The following is an 18,355-nucleotide window of genomic DNA, read 5'->3' on the forward strand; positions in this document are numbered from 1 at the left end:
CTGGAAATGGAAAAGAAACATTAAGAGAAAGCCTTAAAAACCATCTAAAAAAAACATGGTCACCAAAGCCCATTATTTTTTTTTACTAATCAGGAATTCCGACTCAAATGAACTCGAAAATCTCCAAAATTAAGAATTCAGACCATCATCATTATTCTAAAAGGACCATCAAGTTGTTCGGTGCAAAATTGCTACTTTGATGCTAAAAGCTGCACTCACTACAAAATGTAATACCAACAGCAGCCAGAGATGCCGCAAAAAACTAGGATCAAGCCAAACAAAACACCAATGAATGAACTGTTAAAAGACCAAATCAGCGGTTGGCGAGCTCTGAGTTAAGGTTTTGTGTTTGAACGTCACTATTCTTCACAGCTGTACATTTCAGAAATTGTACAACAATACAGGTTTCAAAACTATGGCTTGGGAGCCATTTGTGGCCCGCCATCCACATTTTAGCGGCCCGCGGCCTATACTAAAATGAAATTAAAAAATGGTAACATGGCCTGCAGTGCTATTTAAAAAAGTAATGAAATGTTTTGCTGATAGTGTAGGTGTAAAAAAAAAAAAAAAAAAAAAAACTAATTTGCCTCATCATCTTTAACACAATTTTTTTCTGTAGCTGCTTTTAAAAATGAATATATTATATAGACTTATAATTTCTTGCTTCATTGATCTTTATCATGTTTAATTAGTAAGTAAAAAAAAAAAACTGTAACAAACTCTGTTCTTTTCATTTTTCTGAATGCAGCCGAGGGAAAAGTTTGGACACCCCTGCTTGACAATTATTCTTCAAATTGCTTTTATGTAGATAATTCACTTTCAGGAAAGTAATTCAAAAGTAGAACAAAACTATAACTTCTTAGCAATCAGCGCTCTCAAACAAATTGAAAAACTACTCACACGTGCAAATTTAAGGGTGCCGAACTGTGAATTTTAAGGTGTAATATCACTATTCACCACTAGAAGGGAGCCATGCTGTAATTGCACTTAAACTACATGTAATACTGCCAGATGTGATGACATGAGTAGGCTTGTTTTGAATTCATAATCTGACCAAAATGAACAGAAAAGTATTTATAGTGGTCGCAACTGCTGTCTTACGCATTTTTCAGTTCCCCTCGTGATTCCAAAAGAAAAACGAGCAGTCGTGGTTTTGTTTTGTTTTGTCAGAAGTTAACAATGGATTGTTTTTAAACTTGACTATTTTCATCTCGCCATATCGAAATTTGGAAATTTGGACAAAAGCTTGGGGAAAATATGTAACATCATCATCAAATTGTATCATCCGACGGTGTTGCGCAATTGCGGCCAGCTGCTGTAAAAGAAACAAGTTTCCTTTGGGAATCACTTAACAGTCGGTGATTCAGCGCCGCTTCAGTGCTGATGTAAACACCGCCTCCGAGCACCAACAGCTGACCTCCTTCAAGGGAAAAAAAAAAAAAAAAAGAAATCGAAAAAAAAAAAAAAAAGGATGACACAATATGCCGGCATTGGGTAACAACCGCACCAGGAAGTGATGTGTAAATGCTGGTATGTGGTGCTGCAATTTTATCACTTACGTACAATTAATCATAGTTTCCCAATACTGTATTCTCCATGCGTGACCTAATGACGTAATTGATGTGTGTGTGTGTGTGTGTGTGTGTGTGTATATATATATATAATATATAATATATATATATATATATATATATGTGTGTGTGTGTGAGTGAGTGTACACACACGCTGTATATAAGATACAATACACACTCCTGCACAAGGCTGGTGATGGAACTGGGTTACCGTGAAAATATTGATCTGTGCGATGTCGCCCTCTAGTGGGCAAAAAAAAAAGCCTGTCAGGATGTATATCAGGGGTCACCAGTGTGGGCACCAGGTAGCCCCCAAAGCTCACATAGCTTTCAAGAGATAGAACATTAATGATTTTCTTTGAATTTTACAAACAAATACATGCATTACGTTTACGTTACATATTACACTTGATTTACATATTTGCTACAGCTGTTACTTAATTATTGTGAAAAATTATGATCGGCGACACAATCTTCGTATTACTTTGTAGCAAAGAAGGAGCTCTCAGTTTCAAAAAGTTTGGTGACCCCTGATGTGTATAATAGAACTCCTAATGCTCAGTACCATGCAAAAGTTTGGGAACACCTTTGAATTTGCACGGTCCCAAATACTTTGAAAAGCGGTCGTGAAATTCAAGCTATTAACTTTTTTAGCGTCAAAGTAGCATTTTTGGACCGAACAACTTTCACACTATCCCTTGATCGCTAACCAATTTCAAGCTATAACCTTTTGAAATCGTCACACAAAAATTGAATCTTTTCTTGAAAAAAAACTCGGGTGCTTAAGGGGTTAACTCTGAAAAAATGCATAACTCCAAAGAATTTAAATTAGGAAACATCGTTTTGTTGTTGTTGTTTATCAAATTCCATCAATATTTCTTGAAAACGTCAACGCCTTCAATGTTGTTCTACATTTCAAGACTTCAAGAAGTGAACCAAAACGGAGTCCCTTGTTTTGTTTTTAGCATTTTATCTTTATTAAAGAGTTATTACTATGATAATAATCATTATAAAAAGCAAAATACTATTTTGTGTTCGTTTCAAAATAGGGAAGCGAACGTCTCAAAATCAGAACTTCAGAAGCGGCGAGTTGAGGTTACCATGGCGCCCGGAAGAATCAGGCGGAGGCGCTCGGCAACCATTTTGTGGCATGCGGCAGTGAGGTCAGTGCAAATGTTTGGGTTGGCTTCTTTTGTCATTTTAAGGATCAGTCTTTAATCCCCACAAGAGATCAGAGCACTTAGTTCAATCTGATTGCTAGTAGACATTGAATAAGCATAGTGGGAAGAATCACTAAATTAATTCTTCGTCAGCCATTTTCTAAGAAGAGAACCTGGCAGCCAATTTCGAGAATGAAATGTTTGTTTCAATAAGCCAGTTCAATAATCAAATCAAAACTGCCCGAAGCTTTTCTTGACCCATTCCCACTAAAAAAAAAACTCCCCAAAAAATAGTTGACGCCAAATGACTTGTCAAGTGTTCAAAGTGTAGTTCTGTTGTATTTAACCTGACAGCACAATTCTGTTACCTATAATCATTTGATAATCTTATTTTTTTTAATATTTATGGTGCCATCTGACTTTTTATATGTGTTAGATTTTTATTGGATCTGAAACTATGCATAATATCGGAGTGGCTTGCAAAAATATTACATTATATATAATATACATATATTGTGTTTTATCTGAACTCTTAAACGACAATAATTCTCGTCATGTAAAATACTTGTCTGCCAATGACTCCATTTTTTCCCCAATAAATATTAACTTAATTTTAAGCTTATTGAGCACTGTAGTAATGAAGTGTGATCATTTGATGGGAGCGTTGCTCTCGATAGCAACAAAAGACGTGATCAGCGGGTTGGATTTCCGGTAAGACCTGGCACTGAAAAAGTTAACGAGTTATTCCCGAATGCAACAGTTATCAAATGGGCCCTTCAGAGGGTACGTGACATTTTAACAAGGTTTCTACATGTATCGGGAAATCTAATTTGATGTGTTTTAATGCTTCGACGGGAACAGGTCAGTTTTCTTTTCAAATCAAAAGGAAATTAATTGGAACATGAAGAAAAAAAAACTTAATCACCATGTAATTTCTTCAATGTTTTTTATATATATATATATATATATATATATATATATATATATATATGTTTTTTTGTTTTTTTTTGCTATTAGCATAATTCTGCTAATATTGTCCATAAATGGAGTATCCTTTTTTTTTCTTTTCAAACTAGATATGTATGTATTGGTATGATGCTACTAAACATGTTGAGTGGTTGAAAGTAGAAAATATTCACAGATGGCTTTGTTATGCCACCTCATACGCAGTGACATTTTTTTGTATTAAAAAAAAAAAAATGTACTATGTTTTTCACCATCCTCCAATCGTACCAACTTTTCCTGTCACTCCATTAAAAAGCCTTAATAAAATGTGTTGGCACCTGTAGAAAGTCTTAAGATCTCACACAAAAAAGCTGTTTTAAGAAGTTCCGTGAGCACATGTAGGCATTTGACATTTTTGGTATTTGGATTTCATATTCCGCTTGCTGTGTGGGAGAACGTTGAATTGAAAATGCGTTTGTGCAAACAGAAAAGAAGAATGCGTCAGCACGGGCGGAAAGTCAGATCCAACACTACGACATTCCTATCACCCGCTATGACAGGCCACAACCAAAAAAGATGGCACCCTATAGAGCCTTTTCAGACAATCCACAATGCGACACCCTAAAAGTAACCGCCACCTACACCGCCGAGCTGGAAAGAAACTAGCGATAGAAGCCAAGCGAGCACACATCATTATTCACACCCCCGTGCCGTCAAGAAGCGCATGCAGCAAACACCAAAAGGAGCTGATGAGGCCGACGCTAGCGGGCAAACAGAGTAGGCATGCGGAGGCGGATCAAAGACAAACAAGCATCACATCCGATTGGAGCTTTTATTCCACGTTCTAAATGAATGGTACACAGTTGATTGGCAGGTTGAAAGAGAGATACGGAATCACAACCGCGAGCGTCGCTACTTCTGCGATGCGACACCTCGTCCGTACGCCGCTCTGGGTTGGCCTTCCAACTCCAGTCGGAGCGCGGTCAGGAGCGGAAGGTGGCTGGATGTCAAACGTCAACATTTGGAATATCGGCCACAAGCAAATCCCTTGTTACTGAGACAAAAATCCAGCAAGTGGATCCGCGTCCCACCCGATTTCAAGAAAGTCAGACATCGTGTCGTACAATCGTGCAAATTCAACATACCGTATTTTCCGCACTATAAGGCGCACCTAAAAGCCTTATTTAAAAAAAAAAAAAAAAAAAGATGATGGTGCGCCTTATAATCAGGTGCGCCTTATACATGGATCAATATTGAGATTCGTAGATGGGGAATGAACTGATGATGTAAGCTTTACCTGTTTCTTTTGTGTGTTTACGGTTGAACAAGGTTGCTCACATTGACATTGAGTTATTATGCTATTGAGAGTTATTATTTGAGTTATTATTGTTATTGAGTATTGCTATATTGTGATTGAAAAAAGTTTGAAAATATGTCATTAACTGAGGGTGCACCTTATAATCCGGTGCGCCTTATATATGGAAAACGTTTTAAAATATGTCATTAATCGAGGGTGCGCCTTATAATCTGGTGCGTCTTATATATGGAAAAAAAGTTTTAAAATATGTCATTAATTGAAGGTGCGCCTTATAATCCGGTGCGCCTTATAGTGCGGGAAATACGGTACTTAATCTGCATGTTAGCCACTTTTTGTGCTTCCACTTGTGAGCTGGCCGCATCATTTAGGGTCATATGCAGGACCAATCAAAAGTTTGGAAACACTTGAAAATTCTGCCCATTGCAAAATCACTCACAGGTCAAGAATTTCACATTCATTCTTGAAAAACCGATAATGTGACCTGAATGTCATTGCGGTTCGTAAAGCATCATCCACATTATAAAGTTGACTAGGAAAATAGGGCCCTGCTTTCAAGAGTTTTTGAGTGGTATTTTTACCATTTTTCTATACCAAATAATTCCATCAATATTTCTTTATAACTTACCATATTTTCCACCCACATAAAAGGCTTCAATTTTCTCAAAAGCTGCCAGTGCGCCTTATAATCCGGTGCGCATTTCAATTTTGGAGGAACGAAAAAATAAAATAAGTTATTCGCCATGAAAAGTCTTCAATTTTTACCCCCGCATTTCAGTTACGAATGTTATTTTTACAATCAAGGATTTTATAACACCCGCTTTGAAATTTCGATATGCTATGATATGCTATATGATCCAATTTTTAAGCAATTTATACGAAGATAAAGCGCAAAAAACGCTGGTTTTTGTAGACTGGCAATTTCATCAAATAAACCCAGAAACTGTTTTTAAATCAAGAAAACAATATACAGTATTTAAAGGTATTTGCTTGCAATGTGATTAAAAAAAGAAAAAAAAGTTTAATGTTTCATTGAATCATAATTATATTCTTTTATACACTTGATTCATCTGGGCATTGGTCAAAACAGTCTTCATGTAATCTAAAGGTGTTTTTTTTTTCCCATCCTTCAAATATTTCCACAAATCATCTTTATTTTTTATTATTTATTAATATAGTTTGACCGACTTTGATTGTTTTGTTGACATTCCCTTTAGCGCAGCTCCATCTAGTGGCTACACAAGGCAAGACCAGCTACTACTGTAGCTTCTATTCTATGCTTAAAATAGTCCATTCATTGAAGGTGCGATTCATCATCCGGTCCGCCTTATAGTGTGGAAAATATGGTAGATGACTCAAGTATCAGTAAATGATCCCGTTTTTTTTTGTTTTTTGTTTAAAATGGGTAAACACTGCATTAGAGGGTGTTTCCAAACTTTTAACCGGTAGTGTATATTTTGGCTCTCACGTCAAAAAGCAGAGTTCGCAATGCCTATCAGTGACTTGACAGGTGTGGCATTACACACACACACACACACACACACACAAAAACCAATACGGTGGCACCTTATCTCGGAAGTCCATTTTTTCAATATGACAATATGTGGAAAGTCATGGAGTTGAGGTCTAAGTCGCCCAGTTTTTTTCGGCTCCTGTCAAGTCACGTGACTCGAGTCACCCACCTCAAATGAGGGGCTCATGTCAAAGGGACGCACCTGACTTTGAGTCAGCGATTCTTCCACACGCTACCGCGCCAACAAACGGCTGTGAGGCGCCATTCCATAATCGTCGCAATGCTCCTCGATTATTTTCAAAATCGTGCAGCCGACAATCCAAACGGACCAAACGTGTACAAGGAGGAGTCGGTCTTAATCAGGGAACGAACAAACGTAAAAATCCGGTAAAGTGCACGGGCGGGGGAGGGTGTAGCGGAAACGGGAGCGCTTGTACTACGCGGTACCTGGAGTGGATTTTGCGTCGATATCTTGCGGGTGAGGGCAGGGCGGCGGCGGGGTGAAGTTGGCCTCGGGCAGGCTCCCCTCCAGGGACGGCATGGGCGACGGCGACGCGGGCAGCAGGGTGCTGTTGGGGCTGCTGATGTCTCCCTCGCCAACCAGGGTCAAGTCAGCCTGAGCGTCCTCCTGCACGGTGCGGAGGCCGGACCGGCCGTCCGGGGGCCGCGGGATCGGGGACAAGTGGGACCCGAAGGGCGTGTGGCGAGACGGGGGCATCAGGCACCGCCTGGTCCCGGAGTGTCCGAGGGAAGAGTCCAGACTCTCGGAGCGGAGGCCCGAGGCCAGCGGCCCCCGAGGGTGCCCGCCGTTCTCGCGGCTTTGCTTCAGAGAGTCCGGCGTGGAGCACGCCGGGTCCGAGGAGGGGCAGGCGGCAAGGGGGACCAGGCGCAAGAAATCGGGAAGCACCAAGTCCTCTTTGGTCAGTAGTCCGCGCTGGTCGTTGGCCCGGGTGCTCTGCGCCCGGCTCAGCAGCTCAAAGAATTCTACCGGGGGGTAAAGAAAACAGCGTGTTAGTTCGACAAGGCGAGCGGCTTGAAAGCGGGAGGTCTTCTGCATGCAGATAGGCCGGGAAGCCACCCCAAAGACCAAAGTCAGGGTTTGAGAATACTATACATGGAACGTCTGCCATTTCGGTTTCAAGCGGCCATTTTACTTCTTTACTTGAATGGTATGAAAAAGATTTATTTACTACAATTTGAGTATCTGTGCTAATGAGTACTGACTGTCAATTATATTTCATAAAGCCCCCCAGGAACGAAAAAAGCTTTTGCCGCGTCGACTTTAAATCATTCTTTTCCATTAAAATTGGACGAGCATACCTAAAACTGTATTCTTTTTCACATTAACAAAAGCAACTTTTTTTTCTTTTTTTTTTTTTACAGCGTTCATACAGGTTATAGGTTAGTCTAAAACGGAAAAAAAGTGTATCAAAGGTCCTCGAAAAAAAGTCAATTCTTATTTTATGACAATTACACTTCATAATCAGAGCTTTTTCTCTGGGGTCATTCGTGCCACCCCTGGAATTACATCGCAGCCCCCTAGGGGGGCCGTCCCATTATTTGAGAAGGACTGACTTACAGTAACAGGCCAAACATTTTCGTGCTCTTCCACTAGATGGCAGAAGGTGCCAGTCATACTGGAGAGTACGGAACCCTAAAAGGCTGGTTTTCATCTTAATCAAATCCTGTTTTTTTGCTGAAACTGGGCGTGGGCAATACATTGACTTGATTCATTCGTCATTTTAAAAATCGAGGAGAAGAGGACAGCCTCTTCTTTTCAATGTTTTCTCATGTTTGTGTGGGATTCAATGCATTTTACTGTCTCCCTGAGACAAAATGGACACCACGGTGGACACAATTGAAGAGGCTAACATAGCATGGATTCCCAAATAATTGTAAAAACCGCAAATTTGGGCCTGAAAAAACAAACCCTAGTTTCTTCACAAGAAACTGAAAAATTCGGTTTACGAACCGAATCCACCAAAAAGACAAAAATCCGCCGGTTCGGTTCGAGGTGACGATTTCAAACGAGATCGAGTCTAATCTCTGCTTCGGGGGGCCAAGCACGCAGCTGAGCGGCGAGAGATAAGACACGGGATGTTTACCTTCGGCTTCGTCTATATTAATCTTTTTCTGTTTTCTTTTTTCGCCGGGGAACGCAGAGTCCGGTCCACCTGCTCGCCCGCAAAACTCCTTTGCTGCTGTGGACCTCTCATCTCCCTGCAGACGCAACAATGATAACGCCGTTAGGGGCCGCCGTCCACCCCGTGGCGAGGATGCCAGCCGGTTAGTCAGCCGTGTTAGGGTGAAGAGGAAATCCCGCCCGCCGCACGGGCCCAAATGTTAATGCCAGTGGATGAAGACAGCCCCCTCCGGTCCGGAAGGAAACAACGCGGACTTACGGTTGCCGAAAGACTCCTTGTTGGCGGTTGGCTTTTGAGGGAGGAGCTTTTGGATGTGTCTGTGGAGCAGAAACAGCACATGTGAGACCTTTTCATTCAAGGCGATTTTTGTTTCATTTCTTCAGTTCTTTTGACTTTATGCTTGGTGTTTATGCTCTGACATGCATGGTCAACATCTCACGGAAGATCAGTTCAATTTTCAGCTTTATGACAAAGGCTGTGAAAACTTTCCACAATTTAAAGCGCACCGGATTATAAGGAGCACCTTCAGTGAATGGTCTATTTTAAAACTTTTTTCAGATACAAGTTGCACCGCGTTATAAGGCGCATAGAATAGAAGCTACAGTACTGGCTGGGGTTGCGTTATGTATCCACTAGATGGAGCTGTGCCAACGAAACGATCAGATAAGTCAGCCAAACTTAATGATACAATATAAGCGCTCACAATTCCGTTCACTCTCAAAATGAATAAACAGCTGTTTTATGTTAGTACTATGTGAAGAATGGGGAAAAAATATTTCTTGATTACATTAAAAGACTATCTTGATCAATGCCAAGAAGAATCAGGAATTTAATAGAAGATACTGTAATTATGTTTCTATTAAACATTAAACTGAAATGTTTTAATTAAAATGCAACCAAAATCATTAAAACATATTGTTTTGTTCATGTAAAACGTTTCTGGATTTATTTGATAAAATCGTGCTTTCTCTTACAAACACTCCTGTTTTGTTGCATCTTGTCCCCATATAAATTGCTTCAAAATTGGAGCATATATTGCGTATCAAAATTTCAAACAGGATGTGACAAAAATAGTAATTTTAAAAAACTACATTTATAACCAAAATGTTGAAGTAAACATTGAAGTATTCATGGTGATTATTTTATTTTTTTGAAAAAAACTTAATCTTCATGTAAATTCTTTAATGTTTATATATATATATATATATATATATATATATATATATATATATATATATATATATATATATATATATAATATATATGTGTACACACACACACAGAGGTTCCCACTATATGACAAAAGGTAAGTGGTGTGACCTTTGGCTGAGGCTGGATCAGCCCGCTCCAGCACGACACGCAGGCCATCCAGACTGGATATGGGGGCCCCCAAGTCCAAAGGTTCCGTCTGGCCGCTCTACAACAAAGCAGACGGCGTTTCTGAACGGGCGGCGGAAGACGGGATAAAAGTAGAAAACCACGGGACCCAAATAAACCCCACGGGTGACAGGGAGTAATTGTAGCCCTGGTACTCCACCCTGTGGCACTCCGAGCCCACACAACTTACTATTTTCACCACCAGATCATTGAGCAGGAGGCCATACTTGGCCACCACGGGGCGTAAGACTTCGGCGACGGGCTTGGTGGGTTTGGCTTTCAGCCCCACCGAACGGTTAATGGGCACCAGGTCCAATCTGAAAGCAGAGAGAACACGATCGTCACAAGAACCAACATGCACGCGACACGTTTTGTCATCGTGACGGTCTGCACCGAAACAAGGTCCTCTTCTCCAGTCGCAAATCTCGTGAGCTAAGGGTCATGCAGTCTTGATCCAACACTAAAGGCTTTAGAAAAAAACAACATCGTGACACATTTTATTTATAAGCACATTTGAAAATTCTTTTTATCACTGTCAGTGTATAATATGGCAGACCTGTTCCCAACAATTAATTGAAGTTATGAAGTAATGCGTAAAGCAATTTTTTTTTTTACATTTACTCGTTCACTGCCATTGACGACTATAGACGTCATAGATCAATTTTAACTGGGCTAGCTGTGAATGAGTTTGAATATGCTGTACCTTTTTTCCAGAAATAAATATAGTAACTTATAAAAGTACTAACAAAGGTAGCTACTTTAAGTTTACATTTTGGGGGGGAGGGGGGGCTCGATGACCCCCAGGGAAAAGGCTTTGTTTTTTACATGGGAAATGTAATTGCAATAAAATAAGAATCTTTGTTTTTTTTGTTGTTGTTAGTTTCAGGCACTTTGATGCACTTGGTTATTTCTGTTTTAGACTAAGCTGTAACCTGTATACATTCTGTAAAAAATAATCTACAGTTTAGTTTTTGGAAAGTTTTTTTTTATATATTTTATTATTTTTATATTTTGTGAATAGTAAAAAGGATACAGGTTTGGGTATACTTATACAATTTTTAGAGATAATAATCTTATTTATAGTCAGCACATCAAGTGGGGGGGCCATGAAAAGTTTGATCAAAAATATAATTGAGAAGCACTGACATAAGGTAGGGTGTTTGTTTTCTACAAAAGTAAATTTTCATACGTCCCGGATTTGATTTGCTCACCTTTTCGCCTCCGACCAGGAAGAGATCCACCGCCGCCACATTTATATTGATGCCGTGACACAGAACTTGGAGGACCTCCCGAATGGAGGCGCCGGGCCGAAGGGTGATGGAGGAGCAGGAGCCGTCGGGCAGTGTCACGCTGCAGTGTTTGGGGGAGCGCTCCCACGCACCCAGCGAGTGCCGATTGTCTGACTGCAAGTGAGTAGAAAACGTTTTGGGGTTTCATGTTTTCACTTAGACCATTGACACCAAAGTTCCAGTTTGGTTGAAAAAAAAAAGCACCACTTTTTTTTTAACCACATTTCTCAATGGCGTTTCAATGACATTGAAGGTTTTGTTTACTCATGGTACCATCTGAGAAAGTTCAAGGATTTCAGCAGTATATATTACGACCCGTATCTGAAAAATCAAAACGACATTCGCGGACAAGGCGGAGACAAATCAATGGAGGGACCATGGCCAAAAACTTCACGCTTCCCCTCCTCGGTTTTGCTTTAAAGGGAAAGTGTGTGAGATTTAGATTCCATTAAAAAGGAATGAATTACTGTATTTTCCGCACTATAAGGCGCACCTAAAAGCCTTAATTTTTTTAAAACGCTGATTGTGCGCCTTATAATCAGGTGCGCCTTATACATGGATCAATATTGAGATTTGTAAATGGGGAATGAACCGATAAAGTAAGCTTTACCTGTTTCTTTTGTGTGTTTACAGTTGAACAAGGTTGCTCATATTGACATTTTTATTATGCTATTGAGACTTTAGAGTTATGATTGTTAATACTTTGAGTATTACTATATTGTGATTGAAAACGTTTTGAAATATGTCATTAATTGAGGGTGCGCCTTATAATCCGGTGCGCCTTATAGTGCGGAAACTACGGTAAATGATTGTAAATTTCAAAAACTTGCAAATGAATGTGTTCTTAATGACCGACAGTATATTTTAAATAGCATCGTAGGCATCGTGGCACTTCTACGGAGGCGGCCATGTTTGTTACAACGAGGGACAATGGTAAATGCAGCACCTCCTGCTGTCCGCAATGAAAAACAGTGTAAATCTAACTCACTATCCCTTTAAATGTAACAGATTGAATAATATGCCTCTGGTATGACAACCATTGCCAGGCATTCCATTCAACCGTCCGCTGCAATACCCGGCTATGTGTGATTTTCAGAGATTCCCCCCCCCCCCCCCCCCCCCCCCCCCCAAAATAAATAAAAATTCAGAATTGAGAATTAGGCCCTTAGCAACTCCAGAAGATAGGTTTCTGTTTTATTTTTGGATCATCATGCACATCTGTGTAAATCTTAGCAAAATAATGCTGTGCAAAGCAGTTACTGAGACACAATCAAGCGATAAGTTGTTTCATGTTATAATTAATGTTCTATTAATTTGAAAGGAACAAACATTCCGTTCCTGTCATAGCATTAGAGCATTAAATCAGAATTGCTGATGCCTCCAGGAAGCCTGTTCAAATGTCCCGTACCCCCAAAGTGTTTTCACATTTCCTTATTTGAGAACCGCTGCACAAAAGTATGTGAATTTGTTGCTTTCAAACATGCAGCAAGAAAAAAAAAATTATGAGTGGGCTAGAATATAAGCAAAGAATGACATTGGATTGTTGCCATGGCGATGTGCCCAGTAGAGTCTTACCTCCAACTTGCCAGCAGAGCAGGAAGTGGCCATCTCCAGGCTGGTACTGGAAGACAAGGAACCCTGGGATTCCCTTCGGCCGTTGCTACCCCAATAGTCTGCACATTTATTCAGGGAAAGCCCCAGTCAGAGGAAGGAAGAAAAAAAAAAGTTTGTTTTGAAGTTGCGTGTCTGGTACTCACCGAGGTTGATGTCGCCAATGTCCTTCTTTTTGGGACCCTTGCCAAAGCTCCGGTTGCGAGACCATGAAAAGAAAATTCCCCGTTTTTTGTCGGCGCTCTCTTCCCTGCTGTCTTCGTTAAGCGACCTCCCAGACCGCTGCTTTCTGCCGTCCTGTAGCATAGGATGGCAAATGAAAAAATTCTCATACTTTGAACCCTGTAGTTTATAATTCAGTGCAACATATGAGCATTTTTTTTTTTTACTATCCACAAGCAGGCAATCTGCCGGTGAAAGAAGATAGAACTGCTATCTGCTATTTTGCTCATCAGCAGGGAGCCCGTTCCACTTGTAAACACAACAGGCATTTAACTGTTGTGTTGGTGCAGTATTCTAACAATCCAAGTGTATCTGTGTCATGTTAAAAATATGTTGGTGCTGCTTTTATTTCGAAAGGTGCAGGTGAATTCCATTTGTGTCGAAGGTGTGTCGGTGCTGTGACCAGAAAGTTTCAAAGAAAAAAAATGTTTTAAATAAACAGAGACTCATTTAATGCCAGAAAAGTATTTTCACGTTTTGATTTCGGAGTCTGGACATTCAATTCCAGATACTTAAGTATGGATTTAATATTTAAGTATCTGGAAATGAATGTCCTTAATGTGTACCTAAGTATCAATTTAATACTTACGTATCTGGGATTTAATGTCTAGACTCTAAAAGGGAGTATAGGTCATTTTTCAAATGCGCTCGTGGGAGCTTTAGGGGCATTATGGTAAATGCAGCAATACACGCTCCTCCTCCGGCTAGCGGTAGCTATAACCGACATGGCAAACTCTGGAGGAGTGCCACCCCTCCCCAATTAATATAAATTAATGATAACTAGACCTACGATTATATTTAAAAAACATACTGTCGGTTGCTTAGAACACATTTATCTGCAGGATTTAGACATTTATAATCATTGATTTATTTTGAATGAAAAACGGTCTAAATCTTACATACTGTCGCCTAAAAAAACGTGAAAATACGTCCTTAGCATTGAATGAGTTAAAATTAGAAAAACTTCCATGCACCACTTTCTGCATTAATATCTGATGTTACAACCTGTGCCTTCTAGTCCGGGTGCACCCTATTCGTGAGAAAAATACATTGATTTTGGTGTGAAAAATAGGGTAATAATCCATCCGATGTGAAAGTTGTTTCTTTCTTTCAAAAGGCAGCAAGAAGTAGGTAATAAAAAAACAAAACACCTTCTTGGGAGTAGAAAGGGTAGAGCGGTCCGAGCTGGCGCTGTGTTTGGATGGTGCGGGACTGCAGGGGATCTGGTAGGGATCCGGCAAGGGGAGGCCATCCACCTCGGCTCGCATGCACTCCTTGTAAAGGGAAGACTTGAGGAAACGGGAGTAGCTGTCAAACTTCATCAGGTTGAAGATCTGCAAATGGGAAGGCCGGCAAATTCACGTTAGCATTTTCGACCCGAAACGGGCTTGTAACTATGAAATTCACGGTGGAGTTTTGTTGACATTGAGCCAAAGATGCCGACCTGAAGCTGCTGAGTTTTGAACATGTCCGGCCTCGGGGATGTGAGGACGTCGTCAGCCAGCTGAGCCTGGCTGTCGATGTTGACCGGCATGGTCGCCTTGCTGGACAGGAAGCTGTTGTAGATCTCGCCGGCTCTCTGGGATAGCTACGGGAAACGCGCATGGGGTCACACTTGAGAACGCAGCAGGTTGACGACATACGGAGGACTCACCTGTTTTTTATCTGTCGCGGGAACATGACTGAAGTATTCGCAGGCTTGCCAGAACAAGATATTTTCCTCACTAAATTCTTTCTTGAGAAATTCCTGTGGTGACAGAAAGGAAGGTCTTATGAGGCCCAAATGCCTGTTTACCTTTTAACCTTATTTTTCATTCCCGCTTTATTCATTACGCTGGCGAACGAAAGGTTCAGATCCATTCCACCATACATTTGAGCCAGATTAGCTTTCGGTGGAATGGAATTCTGTTGACTATTTGACTCGGCGTGAGGCGAGCACCGATTTGGCAGTTTGCCATAGTTTTAAAAAGTCAAGTTTTAATTGCCACTAATTCTTCCTTTCTTTTTTGAGAAAACTTCGAACAAGGGCACAATATAATCAGCTGCATGCAGACTTGAGTCAATGAGACGCCTCTTTGAAGTAAATTGGAGGCCAGCTGCTTTTCGGTTTTCTCCTCCTCGACAAACAAAGAGGGGAGGGGTGAGCAGTTACCCACAGAGGAAGATGAGCTTGAGCAGAGAGATGTTAGATGAAAGCGACACGGTTCAAAAATGACTTGGGTGGATGTCTTTTGATCATATGGATGTCTTTTGAATAATGTCCATTGCGCATGTACTCGTTAGCCTTATGGACAACATGGGTAGTCCACGGGTCTTCTAAAAATAGCACACCAGTGATGGGAACTTGCTAAGAAGAACTCAAACAGAAGAGAAGTGTCAACGTAACGTCGTGCGCATTTCCTATTTTACTAAATAATTCATCATTCCGTTCAATTGGGGTAAAAGCTGAAATTATTTACCCCGTTTAAAAAGAAGGGGCATTTTAGAGCTGTAATTCTAATACCAAGGCACCGCTATATTCTTGTCCGTGGTCATCATGCAGTCTGATTCTAATATCGGCCAAAGTCAGTGCAAAAAAAGACCGATCAAAAGTTTGGAAACACTTGCGCTTTGGTGCCGGCACAAAAAGCCTGTGGACAGAAGCACTTACTGAAAAGTAGCGGACCCCCACCGGGTCCTGAAGTAAGCGTTCGAAGCAGGCGGCCCAGCTGGCCACCCGTTGTTCCGGAAGCCCCCGGTGGCTGCCCGGAAGACTACCGTTACTATTCAGGCTGCTGTGGCTGCAGCATCCCTGCAACTGAACACCACTGGAATCTGCAAGGTTCAACGCAGACACACATTCGGTTTACAATGAATCATTGAGGTTGATGGCTATAATAGCTGTCAAAACTTTGGAAACATCCTCTAATTGAACCTTAGTCATCCACATCTGGATGCAGTATCAATCAAAATTTGGATCAAATGAAGTGGGTTATCATTTAAAGGTTTCTAGATTTATACTTAAGTCATTGACATTATGAAGAAATATTGAGGGACTCTTCAAAGTGAGCAACTTTTGGCCAGATAACAACTTTGCACAGTTTGGTATTTTTTTATGACTTTTTTTGAATGACTTCTAGTTCAGTGCTGCACATTTTCAAGAGGTAATAGCGTGAATTTTTTTACCATATGAATTTGAGGATATTTCCAAATATCTGCCCAGTAGAAGTCAAAAATCTATGTTATAGTGGCTAGCTTCTTTTGAACATTTGTTCAAGTAAATTGTGTTTGATTGTTTTTCCGTTGAACCCCCAGAGATGACGTATTGCAAAATACGCATTTGTGGGATTTTACAATCTGCTCAGCAGACTACCAGAGAATAAAAATATAATTTGTAGTTTGTACACATTATATCTAATTCATGGCCACAAATGAACCTTATGTGCGCACTTTATGTCCATGCTGTGGCCACAGTTAAATTTTCATCAGAGAAATTCGTAATCAAGATGCAACCGACTTCCCTGAAAACTTTTATTCGGTCGGATGATTTTGTTTTGAATCATGGTTCAAACACAAGCGTATTACTCTTAAAATCTAGAGCGTTTTTGCATTTGACGGTCATCAACAGTGTCCTGATGAGCGTAGAGAAACAGATGGACATAATTAATGGCTAACTCTGATGCAATTCACTCTGCATTGTGCTATTGTTATTAAAGAGACACCGTTTGATTGCACAGTAGGCCTTGCTGCAAACGTTCCAGCAAGCGGAATCGAATCAAGGCAGTGGAACAGTTATCCGAATTTGAAATTGGGTACTGACTCGAACATTTCGATCTAAGTTTTAAAGGGTTGTCTTTGGGATTTGAAACTCCGGCAATCTGAAAATGTTCATTTTAAAAACGTGCCACCAAATCATCAAGCCAGAGGCTCCAAATAAAAGTGCAATACTCACCGCCGTCCGAGGAAGCCGCCGACTGCAAGAGAACAAAGAGAGACATGAGTGAGTGGCTGGCGTCATGACCTCCCGCGGGGTGTGCAGACGGCAGCGCGTCTCCAGGCATCTCAGCGCTCTCGCTCGTGGAGATTGGTGTTAATTTGGAGCCCGTGGGTGGAGGGATGGCCTCTTGAACGCTTGTTCACACCTCCGCAGGGAGGAGGGCAGGGGGCGGAGGAGCCAACCCCCCCTTGTTTGATTTGATCCTCCGAGCCCTGAAAGTAAGCATTCTGGCGAGAGGGGCCATCAGTGGCTCTAATGGTCCTCCATTCACTTGCTAATTGCACCATTGAGTGCTTTTATGAGCGCACGGACATGCCCTCAACAAAAAGGCCAAGTAGGAACAGACCCCCGTGTAGCCAAGCAAAATATAGGTATTTACTTCAAATAACGCTTTTCGTCTTTCTATGAGTGACGTGCGTGGCAGACCACCAATTCAGTGCTTTCCCTCTACATGGCAGAAGGTGCATAAATCTAAATCTGAGATTTTCTGCACTGGAAAACTCACGGAAGATATGGAAGAGGATATTTAGGAATATTCTTTTATTTTTAATTTGTCTCCTTGTTGCAGCAATGAGTTCAAAAAAGTACTGAAAATTTGTCCGTCTTCGATGAAAGGTTAGAGTGTAAAAATAGGTTTCTCTTGTGAAGATTGCTCTGTAATTTTTTTTGTATCATCTTGTGGTCTGTAACATTTTGGGAGCACGTGCATTGGCTCAATTCATAATAGTTGAGAAACAATTGCATTGAGAGATATCTACATCCCTCATTTTCTAAGCTTTGTCATGGTTTCAGTCCTCTAATTTAAAAAAAAAAACAAACTCTCCTGATATTTGGCCTGGTCCGAACAAGCGGCTTCAACAACAGCATTTTTCTAGCCATAGTAAATATTAAAGACAATCCCGATCGTCAGACGTGACGTTTGTTCCATTTTAAGAGTGCCATTCACCACATGTTCAGAATGCATTTTGAATCCGTAACGTTTCCAGAAATCTTGCACGAGAGGATTGCTGGAGCCACTTAAATAATTTTTCAAGTTAAATGATTAAAAATACACACTCACCATTTCACGTATACAGTAACGTATACAAGTCCTACGCTGCTTTCATTTCAACAAGCTAGTCCCTTCTTGGGGTATAGGGAAACAACGAGATCCACACTGTTTTACGTCTAGCCAGGTCGCTCCAGAATTTTATTGTGGTCAGCGTCATTTCAGAACTATGGTTTGGATGCTG

At 40.8% G+C, this 18,355-nt stretch overlaps 1 protein-coding gene across 1 annotated transcript in view; it reads right to left on the reverse strand.

Moving 5' to 3' along the window:
* The window catches only part of LOC148428783 (regulator of G protein signaling 12-like), a 33,505-nt gene that overhangs the window by 989 nt on the left and 14,161 nt on the right, over positions 1–18,355 (reverse strand). The window contains exons 4-17 of the mRNA XM_088425755.1: positions 17,079–17,100; positions 15,798–15,961; positions 14,802–14,894; positions 14,592–14,735; positions 14,299–14,481; positions 13,072–13,222; positions 12,890–12,987; positions 11,237–11,428; positions 10,419–10,492; positions 10,216–10,342; positions 9,969–10,065; positions 8,907–8,965; positions 8,610–8,724; positions 6,952–7,488 (exon numbers count right to left, since the gene is read on the reverse strand). Of these exons, the coding sequence (XP_088281881.1) occupies positions 6,952–7,488; positions 8,610–8,724; positions 8,907–8,965; positions 9,969–10,065; positions 10,216–10,342; positions 10,419–10,492; positions 11,237–11,428; positions 12,890–12,987; positions 13,072–13,222; positions 14,299–14,481; positions 14,592–14,735; positions 14,802–14,894; positions 15,798–15,961; positions 17,079–17,100 (2,056 nt within the window). The remainder of the gene's footprint in view (positions 1–6,951; positions 7,489–8,609; positions 8,725–8,906; positions 8,966–9,968; positions 10,066–10,215; positions 10,343–10,418; positions 10,493–11,236; positions 11,429–12,889; positions 12,988–13,071; positions 13,223–14,298; positions 14,482–14,591; positions 14,736–14,801; positions 14,895–15,797; positions 15,962–17,078; positions 17,101–18,355) is intronic.

Source organism: Hippichthys cyanospilos, chromosome 1 (genome assembly GCF_059441005.1).
Source record: "Hippichthys cyanospilos isolate Australia breed blue-spotted pipefish chromosome 1, RoL_Hcya_1.0, whole genome shotgun sequence".
NCBI classification, from domain to species: Eukaryota; Metazoa; Chordata; class Actinopteri; order Syngnathiformes; family Syngnathidae; genus Hippichthys; species Hippichthys cyanospilos.